This window comes from Prionailurus viverrinus, unplaced genomic scaffold, assembly GCF_022837055.1.
Source record: "Prionailurus viverrinus isolate Anna unplaced genomic scaffold, UM_Priviv_1.0 scaffold_35, whole genome shotgun sequence".
NCBI lineage: Eukaryota > Metazoa > Chordata > Mammalia > Carnivora > Felidae > Prionailurus > Prionailurus viverrinus.
The window spans coordinates 2008939-2031655 of record NW_025927605.1 but is presented as its reverse complement, the minus strand read 5'-3'; the positions used below and the strand labels follow the sequence as shown (position 1 = coordinate 2031655).

Below are 22717 nucleotides of genomic sequence, written 5' to 3'. Positions count from 1 at the left end.
CACACACTCTACCTGACCATTTTAATTGTAGCCTCAAGAGCAAAGCAACCACCATAACACATTTTCACACTTTCTTGGGGGCAGAATTACAGCTGTACGATTCAGAGGAACAACAGCGACTTGTGCTGCCTGGATTCTGCTGTGAGGAGTCTTCCTGTAAGTTGACAGAGCTCTTCAGCAGAGACCTCCATTGGCAGCTGAGTTTTGTCATTTCTCCCAGGACACAGTCCAGGGAATAGCGTGCAGAAGCTGGGGTACCAAACTAAGTTTCGCGAGGTTATATTCTGTCGTAATCCACTTTCTTTACAGCAGATACTTCTAGATCAGATATGTAGAGCCCATACTGTGTATTTCAAGAACTATCCAAAAATTCAAATTCTAGTGGATCAAAATAATGTGGGAAAATCTCTTGTTTGTTATAATGAAATTTAACCTATACCTTTAAATATTTTTTGTCTCACTTTTGTTTAAAATACACACAGGCGCGCGAGTGCGCGCGCGCACACACACACACACACACACAGAGGTGGGCGGGGGGTGTGGTAAGTAGGTGATGGGTATTGAGGGCACATGTTGTGTTGAGCATTGGGTGTTATATGTAAGTGATGATTCACTAAATTCTACTCCTGAAGCCAATATTACACTGTAAGCTAACTAATAAAAGTAAAATAAAAGCTGAAACTAAATAAATGGAAATAAAACATGTAACACACTTATTTCACCCACATACACTTATATATGAATGCATAACAAAAACATCTGAAAGGACTTACACCAAAAGGTTCACAGTAGTTATCTCTGATAGGATTATAGGTATCTTATTTTCCCCTCATCCATGTTTTGCCAATTTTCTACCATGACTACCCATTACTTTGCAAAGAAAAGGAGGAAAGTAGACATACAGTCCGGCAGCACTCACCACCTACCATTTGCTATTGTTCTAGCACTGTTAGTGAGTATATCAGTTTTGATATGTTTCTAAAATTCATGGTGCTTCTCGGAAGCTTTGGTGTTTCTACATACCTTGTTGTTATAAGCTTCAGTTCTTCCTGGCTTTGTACAGGCTTCAGACTTAGAATGTGGCCATAACTGAGGTTCTAGCAGCAGCCCTTCCCTCTGGTTCGTCCCCATCCTCTGGCTTTCACGACTGTAGCTCATGACCCACAAAAGACTTTATCAGCAGCACCAGAGGCTGCTTTTAGCTGTAGCTGAAAATTGATTGCTTTCATCCTTTAGTGAAATTTCCCTCCCCTGAAGAGGGACCACTTGGAGTTGAGCAGGAGGAGGTTGTCCATATCGCTGAAGAAGCTGTTGTGGAGGAGGAAGCTATTGTGGAGGAGGAAGTGGAGGAGGAGGAGGAGGAAGAGGATGATGAGCTCAAAGATGAAGTTCAGAGTCAGTCCTCTACTTCTTCAGAGGATTACATCATCATCCTGCCTGAGTGCTTTGACACCAGCCGCCCCCTGGGGGACTCCATGTACAGCTCTGCACTCTCACAGCCAGGCCTAGAGCGCGGGGCTGAAGGTGAACCTGGGGTTGAGGCTGGGGAGAGAGTCGCTGGAGGGGAGAACCAGCCGCAGGGACAGAGCATCAACGACATCCTCATGACCTCACAGACTCTGGACACCGTGCCCCTAACCCCAGAGGTGGTGGGGCCTCCACCACAGCTGCCCAGGTACCATCCACACACCCCCCTCAGCTGGGCTGTTCTTCACAGGCAGAGTAGAGAGGAAAGGACTCGCTCTCAAAACCTATTTTTTTGTCAGCATGGGAAGAGACTATTTCCCATAAAAGTCTGAATTTAGATGAATAAAAGTTGTATTTCCCAGAATTTGTGGATTCTGGATTTAAAGAAACGCTTGTTTTAGTTAATCTTAATTATCGCAGTACAGTCTATGTTTTGGTCGTTGAGAGCCAGTTTTTAAACACAAACATCCCTGGATCTTCTTCGCCGTTCTGTTGACTCATGGGTAAAGGCACTCAAAACTTATTTTCATGTTAACCCAAACAAAGTAGTAGAAAGCTTAATCTGTTATGGAAAAAATACACTCCAAAATCAGAAAACAATTATTTTAATTATTTACTGATCTGTGTCCTTGCTCTGTCATAGTAATGGAAGATGGTGGAGCCTTGACTGTAATTTAAACCACTCTCTCAGGGAGCTAGACATTTTCCCTTATCAGTACCAATTGATGTAGGGGGGAGTGACCTGACTGAAGCTGGTCTTTCTAGCTTGACTATGGCTAAAAAGGAAAACCAGAAGTAGAATGAGCCCTTTCTACCTGATCCCTAAATTCAGACATGAGATCTGGATCAGAAACGTGAAGCCTCTGTAGAGAATCGGTCACTTCTATGCCATATTTACTGTTTCCACCGTTTCCATAGGTGCCTTTTCAACTGACTTTCAATATTGTGTCTTTCTGAAAGGAGCCCTTCTTGTGCACAGCATGATGGTTCCCCAGGAGTGGATTTACCAGTCACCATACCAGAAGCTTCTTCACTCCCTGATCAGATCAGAGGAGGTAATGACCAGCCTAAGCTTTATATCCTTTTCTGTGCTCCTTTCTAATGAAACCAGGTATAAAGGGGCACTGTGTCTCCATGACTCTTGGCATTATTTGGAAACTTGCCCTTTCTTTCTCTCTGTGCCCCTCCCTCATACTATTTTCTATTCTCTGGTAAATATTCTTAACATTTATGAAGTGAGACCTTACAGAGGTGGGCATTGTGCTGCAGTGGGAAGAACACAGGCTGTGGAACTAGACCAGTCTAGATTCCAGGCCCAGCTCCACCTTTCCTCACTGTGTGACCTTGCAGCAGGTCAGCACGTTCATACCACCTGCGAGGCTGTTTTCTTGTCTCCAAAATAAGGAGAATAGCATCTTGAAGTTGCTAGTAGACCTTCAAAGTCAACATCCCACTCCACCTCAAAAAAACAAAACTTAAGGAACTGAAAAAGTAATAAATGGACGTGATAGGATTATAGAATTTTTCTGATTCAATAAACAATCACCTTGTATTACATTCTGGACAGTTCCCTGTTATCACTTAAAACCACCTGCAAAATTTCCCAAATAGTTAAAAAATAAATAAGTAAATAAATAAATGCTGTGATCAGATTGCTGCCTGCCTCTCAAAAATAGCTTCACTATGAGTTAAGAAACACTAGGCACTTGTGGACGCTACATCTAACCAATAGCTCTTTTGCTTTTAGAGCCCAGAGGCTCATCAGGAATTGTAAACAGCAGACAGAAGAGCTATGACCACTCAAGGTAACTGGACCTTGTGCAGCCTCTTCTTCAGAAGCAGGTGGATATCCTAGTATTGCTTCTGCTTAAACAAGCCTCTCACAGCATGTGCCACCTCCAGAGAGCAGAGGAGAGCCGTCACTCCTTATTTCTCCTGAAGCTTGTGAGCAACATTGAACAGAGGGCTAAAGTTACATTACAGAGTGTTCACATTTCAGACCAGTACCCTCAAGTTCAACTCATCCTTAGTATCAGAGGAAAAGGCAGAAAAATCAAGCCCACTGCATCTTAGTAACAATTTCTTAGACTTACCTGCCTCTCTGCTCCCAATCGGCTCAGAGCAATGGCAAGCTGGGCTCCTCCCTACAGTACCCAGAAAAGCACATTGCCTTTGGAGGTGTTTCCTCTGAGATGGTAATTGTGCAGACAGACTGCCAATACTCTTCTGTGCTCTTGACCATGTAATTTTCAGCTGGGACAGAAAGCTGGTATACTAACCAGAAGGGTGCATTTTCTGCACAGCCTTATCTTGCAGCAGTAGAACTAGGCTCTACTACATCAAACCAAGATTTTGTAGGTATAAAACTAATAGGAAAGTGATCACATCCTCTTTTTACATCTGACTTTTTTTCTCAAGGAAATCCATTTTCTTTCAAGGATTAGAGCCCAGATTATCTTGTAGGAAGATAATAGTTTGTGATTTTTTAGGGAGATCATTTGGTTTTCCTCTCCAGACACCACCACCATGGGAGCAGCATTGCTGGAGGATTGGTGAAGGGGGCTTTGTCTGTTGCTGCTTCTGCATACAAGGCCTTGTTTGCTGGGCCACCAGTCACTGCCCAGGTCAGTGTATGTTTTATTTTCCTGTAGCAAAGCCAAGTCCCCAGTGAAAATGATGCTGCCTGTCTGAGTTGGAGAGTAGTATAGCATTCTGCCACTTTCTAGCTATATGACTTTAGCCAAGTTACTTAAGGGATGAAAGGGAAAAGGTCTAGTGTTTGTTGAGGACCTATCATGTGTGGGGAGCTCTTCCAAGTACCAGCACTACAAGGTGAAAAAGACACCAGTCCCTGCCCAAAGACAAGAAAACAAGCAAGGTACACAGACTTCTGCAGTGCAGTGTAAGATCCTATGCCCATGTTCTCGGGTGGGACGTCTCAGCCTGCTGTGGGCCCTTGCATGGGGCCAGAGAAGGCTTCCTGGAAGATGGTGCCTGAATTGAGTCCTTAAGGACAAAATAAGTATTTGCCAGGAAAGAAGAATAGAAACAGCATTGCAGACAGAGCCTAGCCAGTAAGAAGACCTGTAAATGTGACTCTGAATTGTGAATTTGGTCTGGGAAGAGTAAGAAGAGACCAACTTATGTAGGTGGGGTGCTCTGTTAAGTGGTTTGGGTGTTACTTTAAGGCTAATGGGAGGAGCCAGTGAATGGGTTTTAGGGAAGTAATTAGCATCAGATTTGTACCTAGGTACCTAGTGAGAGAACTCCAGTATTGTGTGGAGGTTGGGGGAGACCTAAAGAAATCGATTTGAGGGTCTTCTGGGTGGCTCAGTTGGTTAAATGTCCAACTTGATTTCAGCTCAGGTCATGATCTCATGGTCTGTAAGATTGATCCCCGTATAGGGCTGCAAGCTGACAGCACAGAACCTGCTTGGGATTCTCTCCCCCCCCCCCCCGCCCCAATTCCTCCCTTGCTCACGCTCTCTGTCAAAATAAATAAATAAACTTAAAAAAAAATCCATTTGAGATGGAAAAGGGGTAAAAGAAATGGCAGAACTTGGAGACCATGATTAAAAGGCTAGAAAGAAGTCAAAGAGGAATCCCATGTTTCTGGCTTCAGGCAATCAATAGGACCATTCATTAGGATGTGCAGGAATAAGGATATATTTGGGCAGGGGAAGAAGAAAATTAGGTACATTTTGGAAGGTGTGGAATTTGAGGCATGTCCAGGTAAAGTTACCCAGAGTGCAGTTGGGCCCGTGCATGTGGCTCACAGAGGAGAGATTTGGCCTGGAGGTAAAGTTATTCGTACAGGTTATAACAGAAGCCATGTGATTGGGTGAGAGTTTCCAGGAAAAAGGGGTGTAAAGCAGGAAGCAGCCTTTAAGGATCCTGGAAAGGAGGGCCCTGCAAAGAAGACAGAGAACTAGGAGGAAAATGAGAGTCTGTGCTGGGCCTCGGGGAAGGGAGCTTTAATGAGGACCTCGTGGTCAATGCTGCAGAGAACAGGGAGGGAGTGGAGAGGACTTGGAGAGTGCAAGTGCACCTCATTTTCAAGTAGCTGGACCACAAAGGGGGAAAGAGCGAAAGCAAGGATGCATAAGGCAGAGGGAGAGGTTTCTACAGTTGGGTGAGCCAGTAGTAAAGGCGGTTAACAGTCAAGATGAGAGAGGATAAGAGGCACCTGGCTGGCTCAGTCAGTTGGATGTCTGGCTCTTGATTTCAGCTCAGGTCATGATTCCAGGGTCATGGGATCGAGCCCCGCGTCGGGCTCCTTGCTGAGTGTGGAGCCTGCTTGGGATTTTCTCTTGCTCCCTCTTCTCCATGCACACTTTTTCTCTAAAGACAAAATAATAATGAAAAGATGAGAGAGGATAATTCATAGAGATTTCAGAGATGGTGAGAGGTAATGAGATAGCAAGCAAAGTACCTGTGGAAGGATTAACCTGAAAGGAGGTTGGACAATTTATTTTGAAATAAAAGGGAAGGAAGGGAACGGTTGAGTTAGGTGTAGAGAGAAATGCCAGAGACTGTGCTCAACATGCTTATACACTCTCTTCTTAATCCTCTCAGCAACCCTGCAAAATAGGAGGTATTTTATATCTCCATTTTCATACATAATAGAATTAATTGGTAGTCAACACAGTTGGTAAGTAAATGATAAGAGAGTGATCCGAAGTGTTAGGATTTAAGAAGGTTATGTGTCCACCATAGAGCTTGACCTAAAGAGGGAGAGAGGTAAATGAATATTAGTTTCCTCTCTTCTGGATTGCTTCTGTTCTTTAAAAAGAAAAAGAAGAAAAATGCCAAGAAAGTCACCCAAGATGTAATTTCCCAAGCAGTTTTTTGTTCAGCTCCTTTGTATTTCTGACCACACCCTCTTCCAATAGCGTCTTGGCTCCTGCTTATACCTGCCCCATCACCACAGTTACCTTTTATCTTCACAGTGTTTCCAGTGTTTGCATCTCTTGCTTCATCAGGTCAAAGGATGCTTCCTTCGGGAAGCCCCCTCCGAAGCATCCTCCTCCTGGTTCTGAGGACAGTTCATTAGTTGCCTGGTTTCGGGTTCAAACATACTGAATCTAGAGCAGGGCATTCCCAGTCCTCCCTCAGAAGGTCCATTAGTGTCAGGTGGACAGGAACACCATGCCCTTGCATTGAATTTCCTAATATTTTAAACAAATCTGGAAAAATTCATATGATTTACAAGATAATAACAATTTACAAGACCCATAAATGACACAGAAAATGTTCTGCTTTTCTTGACTCTACACAGCCAATAGTTTCTGAAGATCAGACAGCAGCCCTGATGGCCCATCTCTTTGAAATGGGATTCTGTGACAGGCAGCTGAACCTAAGGCTGCTGAAGAAACACAATTACAACATCCTGCAGGTTGTGACAGAACTGCTTCAGGTCAACAACAATGACTGGTACAGCCACCGCTACTGAGGAGTGACCCTGTATTAAATAACTGCCTGCTGCTCAGAGATGATCTTTATTCTGTCCTTGGGGCATGGGGGAGAAGCCCTTGCTTATTTTTTAATCCGATGAATCTCTATAGAGCCCATTATTGAGTTATCAAGACAGCACCTGCATTACAGTATTTTTTGGAGCAAATGAAAGACCAGGACTTAAACAGAGACATTGAGTTGTAGGAAAACGGTTTTTCAGTTGAGTTGGATAAAGCTCCTCTCTCCATTTTAGTGCATTGAAGAGTATAACTTGAACTTTCTATAGAACCGTTTTTCTTTCTGCTTGTATTGAAGTTGAGTATTTTTCTTTGGTGAAATGTGGATGTTTCTATGGGGATATCTGTTGGCAGTTTTTAAAAGAAATTAACCTTGGAAGTTGTTTTCAAGAACTCTTAACAATTTTTCTAGCCTACCCCAAGCCTCATAGCTGTACGGGATTGAAATGACACCCAGAGCCCCAAAGGAATGTTGTTACTCTTCCTTTCTCCAGGACAAAGTCCTTTCCCTTGTAACACTGAGTAATGGACCGCTGTTGTCTAAAGACCCCACTGGTACATTCAAGATGATCCACCTTCAGGGTCTCTGCACTTCAGTGAAAGGAGGAGGGAGTGTGCTCATTAACCCACCAGCACCTGTCGAGCAGTGTTTACTGTAGTAATTTTGCATACATTTTTCTTTATTTAAGGGAACAAATTTAAGTAGGTAGTGTGGAATATTTTGCTAATCCTATAAGGGAGGAGAAAACTTCTATTAAAGGGAAAATAAATGTAACAGTTACCTTTTTTCTTAATGTCAAGGCAGATGTTATTTACAGTCAAGTGAGGGGAGATAGAAACATGAAAGGCAGGGCCCTACATTAATCTGTAAAGTTAGTTCAGGGGCGGGCAAATGTGTGTGTGAGGCATTAGAGATCCTGACGACTTCCTGAATGTTTGAAATCTGCTCAAAGGTATCTAGAACGGGGCGGCTGTTTTGCAAGACTTGGATGGGGGCAAATTCTGAAAAAGTTTCGGTTTAACCCCAAAATGAATGAAAAAGCTTGCTGCCTGCGGCCCAGGTCCTCATTCTGTTTACAGAAAGGAGTCTTTGGTACAATCGGTAGAAAAAAAAGGTAACAGAAAACACTAAAAGCTAGTATTCATGAAAATGACTTCCAGAAAAAGACCCTCATCCAGGAGGAGGAAGGGTAGTAAACTAGTATTATTTAACCTGGTTGGTATTTATAATGAATGGTAATGTTAATTAATCATTAGCCATCACGATGTTTATTTACAGTATAATTCTTGACCTATTAAATAAACCAAAATTCAGACTGCAAGCCAACCAGGCTGTTCATTATTTAAAACGTTTTTATCCGGGCTTCTGGGTAGAGGCTGAGCTGCAGGGTGCGTGTAATTAATTGGGTTGATATCGGGCGAGACCTGTTCTGACCTCCTGAGTCATACTGTAGGGGTCCAGGAGGACCTTGGGGTCCAGTCGTCCGTCCAGTTGTACATAACCGCTTAAAAAATGGTGGAATAAACGTTCTTTGAAAGGCCTACCTGGACTGACTGGTACTTGAGAAAGCAGCGTCCGAGATGCGGGGCGATCTTTGAAGAGTTGAGCGCTTCTCTGGGAGCTGAGTAGGGAGGGGGCGGGCCCCCGCAGGGTGGGGCGGGCCTGGAGGAGCTGGGGCGGAGCCTCCCCAAGCACGGAGTCAAAGCCTGGGGTTAGGCCCTGGGCTCCCGCACTTTCGATTCTGCTTGCATCGGTTGCTGACGTCCGGGGGTGGGGTAAGGCGCTCCTAGACCCTCCTTCCTTTCTATCCCTTTGGGAGGCAAGGGTCGAGGAACCTTGTGTGTCTCCTAGCCTCACGCAGGCACTCGCGGGTAACAGGCTCGACTAACGGCCTCGGTGTCTGGCGGGACTTGAAATTCTCCTTCAATGAAGTTCCAGCTTCTGCGCTCCCCAGCTCGGGCCCCTGGCTGAGCCCCGGAATAGGGCAGGAAGCGGCTTAGCCCTCTGAGGAGGCCGGTGTCGCTGCTTCGTCCTCCCTCCAACGTGGCCTGTTCGCTCCCCCAGGCCTCTGCTGAAGGGGGCCACTAGCCTGGCCAGCCCCAGCCGTGGCCTCTCTGGTCACCCTACCCTACAAGCCCTTCTCTCCAAAGACCATTCCAGAAATCTCACTCTTGGCTGACAGGAGCCCTGGATCCCAGACCTGAACCAGGTGAGGCTCTCTTGATTTTTAGCCCAGTAAGGTCTGTATGCAGCTCACCTTGCCCACTCATTCTGACACCACTCCTGAGCCTTTGGAGAAGAATCTGGATTGTTAGCCTGTACCATTCCTTAGTGAAGTATCCTTCACTATCAGCCCGGACCAGTGCTCCCACTCTTCCCCTGGCATTCTTTCCTATCTCACAGAAAGCAGTGAGGAAGAAGTTTCTGTTCCCTTCCAGGCTATTTTAAGGTTCTTAGCCGCACCTGTGACCAGTCTAACCTTCTTTCTCTTATTTCAGAGAATCCCTGCCTTCCAATTAAGCCAGCACCTGCCACAGCTCAGGAATGGAAGCTTTCCTTCCACGCCCAGGCTGGGAGATCTCAGGCATTTCTTCCCGGGTGTTCTAGACAACTCTTGAGAGTCCTCTTGTTGCAGAGGGTGAAGGGACTCTGGACTGCTGCCTCCCTCCACCACACCTCCACCCCCAGCCCTGTCCACTTCCTTCTCTTGAAGAGAATGACAGCTCAGCAACTTTCCCAGAAAAACAATAAGTGCTCTGCCATTCACTTCTGGAAATCTCTTCTAGTGAAATAACTTCTGCTTTTCTCGTCCCTTTTGCAGGCAGATTGAGCTCCCCTGCAGTAATGAAAGGAAACACACTGCGATTTCTGATGGGAGAGTCCCATGTAACTGCTCAGTTTTCCATCTCCTAGTTTCCTTGGGCTGGAGCTTGCTGACATTGTGATGGCAGTCCTTGCCAATCCTAAGAACCCAAAACCAGAGTTACATCCAGTGTCCGTGCTAACAAGCTTAGCAGTGAATTCTGTTCTTTTCTTATTAGTGAAAACTCCCCCTGAATGATGGGTGAGACATTCTCCCAGTTGGGTTCTCGGGAGGATGAGAACAAATCGATCCTGCCCCCCAGCCCAGCCATTGGCAACAAAGCTGCCTGCTACTCCAGCATCCGAAGCAGCAAGTCTTTCTGTTCCTGCATGCCTCGTGAAGGAACTGCTGGTGCCAGCTTTGTGACTTGTCCCACCTGCCAGGGCAGCGGGGAGATCCCAAGAGGTGAGTGGCCCGAGGCTTCGGAAATCGCCTGGAATCCAGAAAAAAAGCTCTTAGCAGCCAGCTGGGCAGGCCCCCCTGAGCCTCCTTGAATGGGGTTGGGTCTCCCAGCTCTTGGTCCCCCAGTTGCAGCTGGGCCAGCAAGGAGCTAACTCTCCCTGGGCTCACTGCAGAGACACCCCCACCCCTCCTGACCTGGTTGTTCTCCCCAGCCCAGGGTTCTCTGGCCTCCCCACTCCCTGAGCAACACTGTGCCTTAGGATTCAGGAAGTTAACAAATGACCTCTCCAAAGAAGCTAGGCTTTTCTCATTTGCTGGTGTCTTACAGAAATTCACACCTGCTAATGAAAAGCTCGCTTCTATTCTGAGCTGCCCTCCCTTCCCTGTGTTCCCAGTTCTGTGGGGCAGAGGTGGCATGCTTCTGACCCTACTCTGTGGGGTGTAGGGGTGCATCTGGGAGGCAAGCACAGGAAACATTTGTCACGAATACTTCCTGGCCCTCTCTCTTCTTTCTCTCTACAGAGCTAGAGAAGCAGCTAGTGGCGCTCATCCCCTATGGGGACCAGAGGCTGAAGCCCAGGCACACGTAAGCCCCTCTTCTCCCCTCAGTTCCACAGGACGTCACCCCTGGGGGCTGTTCTCTTTGTCTCCCCCATTCTGTCTCCCCCTGCGATTTTTCTCCGTTGGTTCTCCCCAAGAAAGCCTCACCGGGTTCATACGTACTAGCTGCATTTCCAGAGATTTTCCTGGTTTAAGAAGACGGGCATAGAAGATGCCACCTGAGGGTGGCCCTGAAAGGAGTGACCCTGGCTGCAATTTGGGGAAATTATTTTTCCTAAGAGCCTCCCTTGCTGTGGCAGTTCAGAGCTGCTTGGTCTCTTCCTGGCTGAGATGGAAAACTAGCTGCTCCCTGTTCTGAGATGCTTAAGAACCTCACAGGCAGCCCTGAGTTTCACTGGGGGTGTTATAACCCTGTTTGTCATCTGGGTCTATTTGGCAGGAGTCCCTGCAACCTCTTCCCAAGTTCCTCAGCTTCAGTCTGGGAGCCACCACCCTGCCCTCCCCAACCACTATACCAGAATCTGAATCTAGCAGTGCCCCTCATAAGATATAATGTGCTGTCTCTTTAATGCATATCTCAGTTTTGAATCAGATGGACAGATGATATCCTGTTCTGAATTTTCATATTCAGATTCACATCCATGTGGATGTTTCTTCCAGTGATGATAGCTAGCATTTGTTGAGTTTTGTTAAGTGTCAGGACCTTGTTGGGGTGCCTGGGTGGCGCAGTCGGTTAAGCGTCCGACTTCAGCCAGGTCACGATCTCGCGGTCCGTGAGTTCGAGCCCCGCGTCGGGCTCTGGGCTGATGGCTCAGAGCCTGGAGCCTGTTTCCGATCCTGTGTCTCCCTCTCTCTCTCTGCCCCTCCCCCGTTCATGCTCTGTCTCTCTCTGTCCCAAAAATAAATAAAAAACGTTGAAAAAAAATTTAAAAAAAAAAAAGTGTCAGGACCTTGCATTAACATATTCTGTGAGGTAGGTACACTTCTCTCCATTTTACAGACAAGGAAACTAAGGCTTTGGGAGGTTAAGTAGCTTGCTTAGAGTTACTGGGCCAGTGGGTACAGAGAGCTGGGAGTGGAAGTCAGGTCACTTGCCTCCCAATCCTGTGCTCTGACTCACTTTGGGGCACATCTGAACCTGGGCTGGTCCTCCACGTCTGGGTGGGGGGTAAATTTACGGTTATGAGGGGGCTAGTGCAGGGGAGAGCCTTGTATATGGAGAGGAGTGTCTGAACAGCTCCCTCCTCAAGTTTCCTTGGTGTTCAGACCACTCCACTCCTCTTTCCCGGATCCTGCCTTCCCACAGGAAGCTCTTCGTGTTCCTGGCAGTGCTCACCTGCCTTGTGACTTCCTCCCTCATCATCTTTTTCCTGTTTCCCCGGCCCATCTCCGTGCAGCCTGCAGGCCTCAACTCCTCCACAGTGGCCTTTGATGTGACTGATATCAACCTCAACATAACGGTGGGTGGGTGGATGCCTGCACCCCTGGGCTCAACCCCGCCTTGCCGGCAGCTCTTCTCTATAGCCCTTATCTGGGGTTACAATCCTGGGCACAGGTTGCCAGGAATTTTATGGCACCCAGGGGGTGTGGAGGGCTGGGGAGAAGCAGGGGCAACCATGAGCCCCATAACAGATTGTGTAGGATTGGGACTGTACACAGTGAGGGGTCAGAATCGGGACCAGAGGAAAAAAACACAGGGTGCAGCCAGGGGGCATGCCTGAGACTCCTGGGGGGCGGGGCGGCAAAACTGAAAAGCCTCGCAGGGTGAGACTGGATCCTGTGCCCGCTTAATGTCTTCCAGTGACCCTTTGCCAGTAAGAGCTCTTCCAAGGGGCTCCTGGCATGTGGTGGGAGTGAAGCTCAGCCAGGCCTGGCGGTTTGGGAAGCTATTTGACATCTCCTTTCTGAAGATGGTCACCCTCTCACTTCCCTTTTCCTTCTCTTTCTCCTCAGAATATCTTAAACATCTCCAATAGTAACTACTACCCCATCACCGTGACCCAGCTGACCATCGAGGTTCTGCACCTGTCCCTCGTGGTGGGGCAGGTCTCCAACAGCCTCCTCCTACACATCGGCCCTTTGGCCAGTGAACAGGTGACTCCCTCCCCTTGGACAGCCCTGCCCACAGGTGTATGGACACTGGTGGTGGGAAGGGGCAGCTGGGATTGGGGCTTACCCTATGCCCATTTGGTTGACAGATGTTTTATGCAGTGGCCAACAAGATAGGGGATGAAAACACCTAGTAAGTATCCCTTGATCTCTTCTCCCTTAGCCTCTCTCCTGGTTGGAAACCCGGTTTTCATCCCTACCAGATTTCCTGATGGCTTAGCAAACCCTGCCACCAGCACTTGGCCTTCACTCTCATGACCAAGACCGCAATGCTCAGGGTCCCCAGCCTCTGCCTGTTTAGACCTAGGTTGGAATGAAAACAGGCCAGAATTTGGTTAATTCTTACAATATGTGACCTTGAGCTTTTCCGCCTGAATCGCTGAGGAAGATGAATGTCCTTGTTTTCTGTTGGTGGAGGGGCTAGCACATACCTGGGCCAGGCCTGTGGGGTCTGGGGGAATGATATTGCAGCAAGGGTGACATTCTCACCTTAGGCTGAGGGAGGGATAAAGAGTGGGAGTGGCATTTGGGACCCCTGATGGAAAAGAGCCCAGGAGGCAAGGATACTGGGACCTGCAGGTCTCCTCTGAGCCGACAGGCTGCTCAGTGTGATATGTCCCATGTTCTTTCTCTCTCAGCAAAATCTGTTCCTGGATGAAAATCAAAGTCCACCACGTACTTTTGCACATCCAGTAAGTAGGGCTTGGAGCCCTGGTGTCCCCTCTCCTACTTCTGACCCCAGTCTCCCCTCTGCTCCACCTTGTGGGAGGAGTCATCCAAAGCTAACTCCCTGGATCTTTGTTGGCTCATGGGAATAGCCCCTTCCCTATATCCCACCTTGCTTATAAGCCATTGATGTGAAGCCACAGGGCTATCTGGACTACAGGTGGGACAACTATCCCAGGTGCCTTGGCAGAGTGGGGAACAGAAGGAAGAGGGTGGGGTGTCTGAGGGATCCTCACCTCCCGAGACAGCAGAGTAGGTCCAGAGCTTTCTTCCTCCCAGACACAGCCACAAAGCCTACTTCCTCTCTAGGGGCACCCTGACCTGTTCCTGCCTGAGCCATTCAGAGCAGCTAGTCTTCCAGAGCTATGAATATGTGGACTGCCGGGGAAACGCGTCAGTGCCCCACTTGCTGGTCCCTCACCCGACGTGACCTGTCTGCTGCCCCCAAACTCCAGGCCGCTGCCAGCCTGGGCTGGATCTCCCAGTGCCTAAGTGACTTTGCCAAAGGAAAAGCCCTGCTTTATTATACCTCCCCCGCCACACATACCCCCTCAGCACAGGAAGCTCTCTAGAAGTTAACTTTACAGACGTGCACACACGCATCCCCTGATGTCCACAAAAAAAGAAGTTTGGTTCTTCTAGGGGTTTTCCCCTTGGTCTGTCTTGAGAAAAGTCTGACCTGATGTTCTTCAGAGCTGCTGTAGCATCCCTGGAGTGGCACCTGCCCTTTCGGTGCTGAGCACTTTGGTTGCCTAACTCCTCTAGGGCTGGCCTTCCTCCTGCCTGAATGAGGAAAGCTTTAATTTTATCTGGGTCTTAAAACATGGATCTTTTTTTTCAAGTTCTCCACCCAGGGATGGGATTGGGACTTGAGGGACATCCGTGCTGTCTCATGCCTCCCTGCTTTGGTCATGTGACAAAGTGATGGTGATGGTCTGCTTCTCTCCTGGTAACTTGTCCCCTCACAGCAAGATTGGCTAAGGCCCTTTGACCCTGCATCCTCCCTGGTTAAAGACTGTTCCTGTTCCTAGGAAGACAGAGCCGTTCTCTGGCTAAAGCTCTTCCTGCCACAAAATAGTTTTATTATTCTCGCCACAGCCGGAGACAAAGTAGTAGGGGAGGAGAGGGAGGCACCCCCTCTGCCTAACTAAGAAAAATGGAGATGAAACCAGAATCATCTGATAAGTTGTTTATTGAAGGGAAGCTTCTGGCTAGTGGTGAGGCCACAATCCTGAGTCCATGTGGGGACACAGGTAGGTCAAATGGTGGTCCCAGCTGCTCTCCCATGAAAGCCTGCAGAGGTGAAGCTATCGCGATTCTCAAGATTCCGCAAGCTGCTGGGCTCTGCAGCATCCCTGGCTTAGTCAGGTCCCGTCCTGCGCACCCAGAGTCCTCTGCTTTCCTTCAGGAATTGACAGTATGGAGCTGGATATCAGTAGGGACTGGTCTTGACCTCTCCTCTTTGCTGTCGCTCAGATGAAGCTAAGTCCCAGATAACCCAATTTCCCACTGGGCTCCAGGTGGAGGCGGTTTGGGTTTGTTTTATTGCTGAGCCAGAATGGTAATTGCTCCCTAAAGGCGGCTGTGGTTTTCCTCAGGCAGGGAGATGAACTTAGGTGGTGGGGAAAGTGAATGTGAAGCTGGATGGCTGGAGAGGGGGAAGTGTCACAGCACCTGGCTAGTTGGCTTGGTGGGGGGGGGGGGGTGGAGTCAAGAAGGTGCCGGCAGGAGCACAGAAGTCCAGAAAGGCCAGGCCGGAGTTTCTGCTGTATGTAGGTTGCCGAATGTGTAGGGTTTATATTGTATTCAATAAACTACTTGACAGTGTTAAAAAGTCTCCTGTAAGTGGGCAGGGAGCTGGTGTACACTCCCAGCCTGTTTCTTAGTGTCCGGGTGGGCGTCGAGCTCTCTTCCCCAGGCCCTGAGCTCCTCTGATAACATGTACGGCTTTTCTGGCTTCTGAGAGATTGCTCCCAGGAGCTCGCTCTCTGCCTTTCTCTCGTTTGTCTATTAAGCTCCCTCCCTACTTTAAAAAATTTTTTTCTATGTTTGTTTATTTCTGAGACAGAGCATGCGTGGGGGAGGGGCAAAGAGAGCGTGAGACACAGAATCCGAAGCAGGCTCCAGGCTGTGAGCTGTTAGCACAGAGCCCGATTCGGGGCTCGACTCACAAACCGTGAGATCGTGACCTGAGCTGAAGTCGGTCGCTCAACCGACTGAGCCACCCAGGCGCCCCAACTCCCTCCCTACTTTAATATTCCTGTTCTGTGTCCCCTTCCCCCCTCCCCAGCTGCCCCTGCTCAGGAAACACTGCACTGAGGGGCTCCTTCAGCCTGACCCACAGGCGATGCTGTGTGGGCTACAGTGAAGGGCTCCAGGCATCCCCTCACCAGTCCAGGCGGAAAAGGGGGCAGCCTAGGGGGTCCCGGGTGCCAGCTTCAGGAAGTGGTAAGAGGGCTGCCTGAGGTCTTCGGAGCCTTTTGACTACCTCTGCCACACACGGAAGGAAGAGGCCTATGGGGTTTTGTGGGTGAGTCCCGCCTCCCCTTCCCAAGGTCAGGTGTCCTGTGCTTGAGGCTACAGCCCCCCTTACTCTGAGCTCTTTTCCACCCCTGCCTCCCACCATGCAACCACTCAGTGCCCACTAAGGGCCCAGCACTGGGGGGGGGGGGCCCTGCCTGACACCTCTAATGCTGCCCCAGGCTTGCTGTGGTTTGATGCAACCCCTCCTTCCCCAACCGTATCTCAGTAAGCATTGGCCAGGGGGTAGGGGTGATGGCTCCCGCTAGCATCCTAAACCTAAAGCCCCCCCAAAGACCTATCCTTGCTAAACAAGGGCTAGCAGTGGAGCTATATAGACTTGGGAGGGCTAAGACCAAGTTCCCCCGATGGCTTTGCCTACAGAAGCATGAAATTCCCGCCTTTCTTCTCCCACCCAGTCCGTCCCCTTCATGGGTCCTCATGCCCCTGTCCCTTCATCCCAGTCTCACAGAGCTGACCAATCTCTTGATTCTTTTCAGGAGGCCATCACATTTTATTCCCAGCTAGCCTCCTCTTCTAGAGTGGATCAGGAGGGGCCTTCGGAGTGGAGATGCTGCCAGGGATGAGAAAGTGTGGGGCTCCTCATCTGGGTTATTTTTTTGCTGATGGCCAGTGGGGGTGGGGTCTATCTCTGGATCACCATTGCTGTGTGTAATTCGTTGACTAGGAAGAGGGAGAGACAGGAGGCAAACCAGGTTAGTTAACAGTTTCTGGGCCTGCTGATTCCTGAACATTGTATCAAGCCCTTTGAGGGCAGAGGATTCAAAGTAAAATGGAGCAGCCCAGTCCTCATCCTAAAAGGGCTAGAGCATCAGGGTCTCTCATCCTTTGCACCTGTGTCAGAAACTCACTTTCCAAAGCCTGTACTATTTTGTGTCCTCATCAAGAGTGACCGCCCTGGGTTTGAAGGCCTGCACTGAGCCAGGTTCTAAAGTAAACGCTTTTGATGCCTTCTCTTTTAATTGCCACATTCAGTGGTCCTGATGCCTCTATTAAGGAAGTGGTATTATCATTCTCATTTTCTGGATGGGGCAGATGAGGGACTGGCAATCCTGAGACTCCCAGCCACTGGCTTCATGTCTTACCTTCCTCCTGCTCCAGCTGCCTCTGCCCGGATCAGCACTTAAAACAATAGATTGTCAATCCCTCCATTTATGTTTAGTGTTGAGCAACAGGCCTTGGACATTTTTGTGAAGGCAACAAATGGAGGAATGGACCATCCAGAAGTGACTATATAATTGCATATCAAGACTTTATATAATTGACTTTATAAAATATAAATAATTGCAGCCCCTTCCACCAAGGAAGATTCTCTAGGATTCCATCCACACTTACACACATACACACTCTCAGACACACAGCCAGAGTCTACCTGTCTTTCACACTGTCTCACCGTGAATCGTGAGTGCTCAGTATACTTATCTGGATTAGATTGGAATGATTTCCTGAAACCTAATGATGAAACAAAGCACAAGTTACTCATCTGACAGTTTCTGCAAATGGATCATGGCAGAGCTGGGCCCTTTACTATGTGTCTGGCGGTGGGGCGGGGGGGGGGGGGGGCGGGGGCAGGTGGCAGCCCTTACCTAGGGCAAGGCACCCACTAAGCCCACCCAGAAAATTCCCAACTGGGAGGCTGTGCTGGGATTCCCTGTTCCAGCCCTCTCAGGGCACACTATACTGCTGTTAAGCCTACAACTCAGATCCCACCCTCTGACCACCCTCACCCTGGAGGAGGGGTCCAACTTCTCAGCCACCCTCTGCAAAAGACAGCAGCCTCCTTCGCAGCCCCAGAGTGATGCAACGGTACCCACAGGAAGAGATCCTCAAGTAAAGGCCAAAGGTACTGGGGAGAGTCTGACACAGTGGAGGACAGATGTGGATTCTGGACTATAGGGTACTCTCTCCTCACCACCTCCCTTCCCAGGCATCTCACCAGGGTTTTGAAGGAATTTGTTAAAGTTGGATTGCCCTGGCAATTGATGGGCTCCCACTGAGCTAAGCTGGGGACCTGGTCTTTGGGAATCCTGCAGAATGTGCGCGGAGGTGCACTGAGCAAGAGAGTCTTGGGCATTCTGTGGCCTTGGCGACTGTGGTGGCTGTGGCGGCGGTGGAGGCAGGATCTGGGACTGTTCTGCGAACTGTGGCCGCTGGGGCAGCTGTGCTCCGACTGGGGTCCCCTGCGGCTGTGGCTGCGCTGGTGGAGGCCCCAATGGCCACTGCTGCTCCTGCTGAGACTCCAGAGGTGGCTGGGTTTTTTCCTCAGACTGGCGTTCCTCCTGTTGGAGTTCCTTCAGTTCCTGGCAAGAGACCACCCCCCAGCTAGTGGCATCCTCCTCCCTCCTCATTCATCACCCATCTGCCAGAGACACCGCGGAGAGCCAGGCAATGGAGGAAAGGAGAAACAGAGGTGGCCAGAAGGTCTCTATTCCAGGGAGTGGGAGGCTAGGCTATCTCCCTTCACCCACCACAGCACCGAGAACTATTTCTTTGGTGACTGTGTCCCCTGGCACAGCGCTGGCCCAGGAAACCAGCCTCTCAGCACCCACCTCCCAGCTCTGGAGCTATGCACTGAAAACAGTTTTCAGTGCAGGAGAACAAAGGATACTTTCTTGCAAACACTTTGAAACAGCACTGTCCAATTGAAATATAATGCATGCCACAAGTAATTTAAACTCTTCTAGTAACCACATAAAAAAGTAAGAAATAGGTGATGCTAATTTTAATATATTTTAGTTAACCCAGTACGTCCAAAACATGTAATCAGCATGAAAGTAATATTAATGAGATTGCTTATATTCTTTGTTTCTGTAGTAAGTCTGCAAAACCCACCATGTATTTTATATGTAATAGTACCTCTTAATTCGGACACTAGAGTTTGATCGAAACTAATTGCTTTATATTTAGATTTCATAAAATGGGGGCGCCTGGGTGGCGCAGTCGGTTAAGCGTCCGACTTCAGCCAGGTCACGATCTTGCGGTCCGTGAGTTCGAGCCCCGCGTCGGGCTCTGGGCTGATGGCTCGGAGCCTGGAGCCTGTTTCCGATTCTGTGTCTCCCTCTCTCTCTGCCCCTCCCCCATTCATGCTCTGTCTCTCTCTGTCCCAAAAATAAATAAACGTTGAAAAAAAAAATTTTAGATTTCATAAAATGTATAGTTGAAAAAGATTTATGGGGCACCTGGATGGCTCAGTCCATTAAGTGTCTGACTTCAGCTCAGGTCATGATCTCATGGTTCCTGAGTTCCAGCCCTGCATGGGGCTCTCTGCTGGCAGCATAAAGCCTGATTGGGAATCTCTGTCTCCTCCTCTCTCTGCTCCTCCCCTGCTCTTACTCACATGTGTCCGCACTCTCTCTAAGTAAACATTATAAAAATAATAAAGTTCTTTAAAAAAAAAAAAAAAGATTTATCAGAACGCCTAGGTGGCTGGCTCAGTGGGTCAGTCGGTTAAGCAACCCACTTCAGCTCAGGTCATGATCTCATGGGTTGTGAGTTTCAGCCCCACAACAGGCTCTGTGCTGACGGTGCAGAGTCTCCTTCGTATTCTGTCTCCCTTCTCTGCCTCTCTCCCCCGACCCAAAATAAATAAAAATAAAATAAAGAATTAAAAAAAAAAAAAAAAAAACAGGGGCACCTGGGTGGCTCAATCAGTTAAGTATCAGACTCTTGATTTTGGCTCAGGTCATAATCTCAAGGTTGGTAAGATCCAGCCCCCGCATCAGGCTCCACGCTGACAGTGCTGAGCCTGCTTGGGATTCTCTTCCTCTCTTTCTGTCCCTTCCCCTATCGTGTTCTCCCACTCATGCTCCCTCTCTCAAATAAACATTAAAAGAAAAAAAAAAAAAGAAAAGAAAAAAAAAACAATGGGATCTCTAAAAAAAAAGATTTATGTATCCAAGTTGTTTTAAACATACTTAAAAGCTTTCCAATATATAAAAAGAGTATTAGTTTTTAAATTTATTTTTAAATTAATTAAATGTATATAACATTTAAAATTTAGTTCCTCAGTCTCACTAGCCACATTTCAAGGACTCAACAGCACACAGGCTAGTAGCCACCCTATTGGACAGCACAGCTTTAAAACCTCTCAGGTCTGGGGCACCTGAGTGGCTCAGTTAAGTCTCCAACTCTTTTTTTTTTTTTTTAATTTTTTTTTTTCAACGTTTATTTATTTTTGGGACAGAGAGAGACAGAGCATGAACGGGGGAGGGGCAGAGAGAGAGGGAGACACAGAATCGGAAACAGGCTCCAGGCTCTGAGCCATCAGCCCAGAGCCTGACGCGGGGCTCGAACTCACGGACCGCGAGATCGTGACCTGGCTGAAGTCGGACGCTTAACCGACTGCGCCACCCAGGCGCCCCATGTCTCCAACTCTTGATATCAGCTCAGGTAATGATCAGCTCAGGTTCTTGAGATCTAGCCCTGTGTCAGACTCTGCACTGACCGAGCTGAGCCTGCTTGGGATTCTCTCTCTCCCTCGCTCTCTGCCATTCCCCTGTTGTGTACATGGGCGCATTCTCTCTCTCTCTCTGTCTCTCTCTCTGTCTCTCTCTCTCTCTCTCTCAAACCTTAAAAAAATAAACATTAAAAAAGTCTTTTTTTTTTTTTAATTTTTTTTTTTAACGTTTATTTATTTTTGAGACAGAGAGAGACAGAGCATGAACGGGGGAGGGGAAGAGAGAGGGAGACACAGAATCTGAAACAGGCTCCAGGCTCTGAGCTGTCAGCACAGAGCCCGACGCGGGGCTCGAACTCACGGACCTCGAGATCGTGACCTGAGCCGAAGTCAGCTGCTTAACCGACTGAGCCACCCAGGCGCCCCAAGTCTTTTTTTTTTTAATGTCTATTTTTAAGAGAGACACACAGTGCAAGCAGGGGAATGACAAAGAGAGGGAGACATAGAATCCCAAGCAGGATCCAGGCTCTGAGCTGTCAGCACAGAGCCTAACCCGGGGCTCAAACTCACGAACTGCAAGATCATGACCTGAGCCAAAGTCTGATGCTTAACCGACTGAGCCACCCCGGTGCCCCAATAAATAAAAATTTTTAAAAATAAAATCTCTCAGACCTGACCCTCCCTGGATCCCCCCACTAGCCCTCAGCCTAGTACAACAGCAAAGCTGAGTTACCCTAATACACACACATGCGCGCACGCACACACACACAGTGCATCCCTGAGAACGTCAAAGGACCTTACTTTCCTCCTAACCCCAGCAAAACATTGACCAAATACCTTCCTAGGGATCTATCTTCCCTTCCCATTCCCTTCCTGCCCCGGGAAGCCCTGATGAAACTGGCCCCTCTCACGCACCTGCTCTTGCTCTTCCTGCTGCTGCTGCTGCTGCTGCTGCTGTTGCTGCTGCTGCTGGGCCATCACCCACCTCCTCCTGTCCAAAGCCATCTGCCTGCGACGGGCCTCCCAGTGGTAAGCGCTGCCCATGATGGTGGGGACAGCAGAAGGGGGTGGGGGCAGGCAGAGCCCAGGTTGCTACCACTGCCCCCATCACCTGTGTTTCCTCTCCCACCCCACTGCCTGTAACCAGAACCACCTCACAATGTGGCCACTACCAGGGCAACTGGGCAGGCCTCCTCTGCCCTGGGGAGGAGGGAAGCTGTCCTCCTGAGTTGCCTAGGAAATGCCTGTAAATTACCTTTCTCTCCAAGGTCCTGTGCAGGCAGAAACCTTTCCACCTTCGCTTTGAGTTTCCATGGGCCCCAGGGACAATTTCTGAGTCAGCTGGCTTTTCTCTCTGATTTCTTCCTCCCACCCTTCCTAGGATCCCTGGATCCTCATCTGGCCCTCTGCTGACCCCTCCCTCCCCACTCCCAAAGTTTTCAGGAGTTCCCTCAGTCTTCCATCTCCTGCGGCTGTGCTGAGTCAAGAAGGAAGAAAATGTAAAATCCATCTAACCTTCACTGGAGTCTGAGCCCTGTGAAAGCGAGGTGGCTATAATTAGCAAGTGGCCTAGTCCTGGGGATTTATAATGCTGGGCTCAAGCCTAGTGTCTACCTCTTCCTCTGACCCTGGAGACCCTACATAACTTCTCTGGATCTTAGTTTCCTTACCCGTAGAACAAGAAGGATATTATTTATTACCTCCTTCACAGGACTGGTATCAGGACCAAGTGAATTAGTGGATGAGAAATGTTCAAGACAAAGTATAAACTTGTGTAGCTACAGGTTAATATTTATTATCCTTCTGATTTTCCTCCTGGGAGGTGGAATTGGCCAGAGGAAGGGATCATTTCCTGCAACCCAGGAAGGCTTGTGGAGGCAGGGACTGGATAGGCTATTGACCTACCTCCTGCCCTTACCCACAGATAGCAGTCTTCCTCTAGAAGCAGCAGAAGCTGTGCCCAGCTTCTGGTCTAGAGGTAGGGGAAGGGCATGAGTGAAAAAGGGCTTCAAACCCAGTCACAGCTTCAAACACTGTGCTAGTAGAAAGCAGGGTGGGGTGGGAAGGTGACAAGAGAAAGCAGCCCTAGAACCAGAGAACGGGTCCCTAGAGAACCTGTCAATTCAGGTGGCTGCTGTAGTGGAGTCAAAGAGGCTCAGGTTTAATTCTGCCTGTGCCAC

General features: G+C 48.7%; 2 protein-coding genes and 1 long non-coding RNA gene across 6 annotated transcripts in view; 2 read left to right on the top strand and 1 right to left on the bottom strand.

Moving 5' to 3' along the window:
- NBR1 (NBR1 autophagy cargo receptor) overlaps positions 1–8482 on the top strand; it is a 28765-nt gene extending 20283 nt beyond the window's left edge. For all 4 annotated transcript variants that reach the window (XM_047845856.1, XM_047845855.1, XM_047845857.1 and 1 more), the window contains 5 exons: positions 1237–1675; positions 2428–2522; positions 3215–3272; positions 3983–4091; positions 6746–8482. In XM_047845856.1, the coding sequence (XP_047701812.1) occupies positions 1237–1675; positions 2428–2522; positions 3215–3272; positions 3983–4091; positions 6746–6919 (875 nt within the window). In that variant the 3' untranslated portion in view covers positions 6920–8482. The remainder of the gene's footprint in view (positions 1–1236; positions 1676–2427; positions 2523–3214; positions 3273–3982; positions 4092–6745) is intronic.
- Positions 8483–8620: 138 nt separating this feature from the next.
- Positions 8621–15434, top strand: TMEM106A (transmembrane protein 106A). The gene is made up of 8 exons (XM_047845865.1): positions 8621–9148; positions 9981–10207; positions 10727–10790; positions 12072–12225; positions 12719–12859; positions 12964–13007; positions 13513–13566; positions 13910–15434. The coding sequence occupies exons 2-8, from the start codon at positions 9997–9999 to the stop codon at positions 14028–14030; spliced, it is 789 nt and encodes a 262-aa protein (XP_047701821.1). The 5' UTR covers positions 8621–9148; positions 9981–9996; the 3' UTR covers positions 14031–15434.
- A 1282-nt stretch (positions 15435–16716) lies between these two features.
- On the bottom strand, positions 16717–18164 carry LOC125158683 (uncharacterized). Its single transcript, XR_007149460.1, has 3 exons — positions 18078–18164; positions 17535–17593; positions 16717–16804 (listed from the first exon to the last, which is right to left on the bottom strand). It is a non-coding gene; the product is annotated as an uncharacterized LOC125158683 (long non-coding RNA).
- Between the last annotated feature and the right edge of the window lie 4553 nt (positions 18165–22717).

What these genes read in the sequence shown, in the direction of transcription:
- TMEM106A (XM_047845865.1), top strand. Translation starts at nt 9,997, where the DNA reads ATGATGGGTGAGACATTCTCCCAGTTGGGTTCTCGGGAGGATGAGAAC. An exon ending in GCCCTTTGGCCAGTGAACAG is followed by an intron (nt 12,860 to 12,963) that starts GTGACTCCCTCC and finishes TTTGGTTGACAG; the next exon opens with ATGTTTTATGCAGTGGCCAA. An exon ending in ATAGGGGATGAAAACACCTA is followed by an intron (nt 13,008 to 13,512) that starts GTAAGTATCCCT and finishes TTTCTCTCTCAG; the next exon opens with CAAAATCTGTTCCTGGATGA.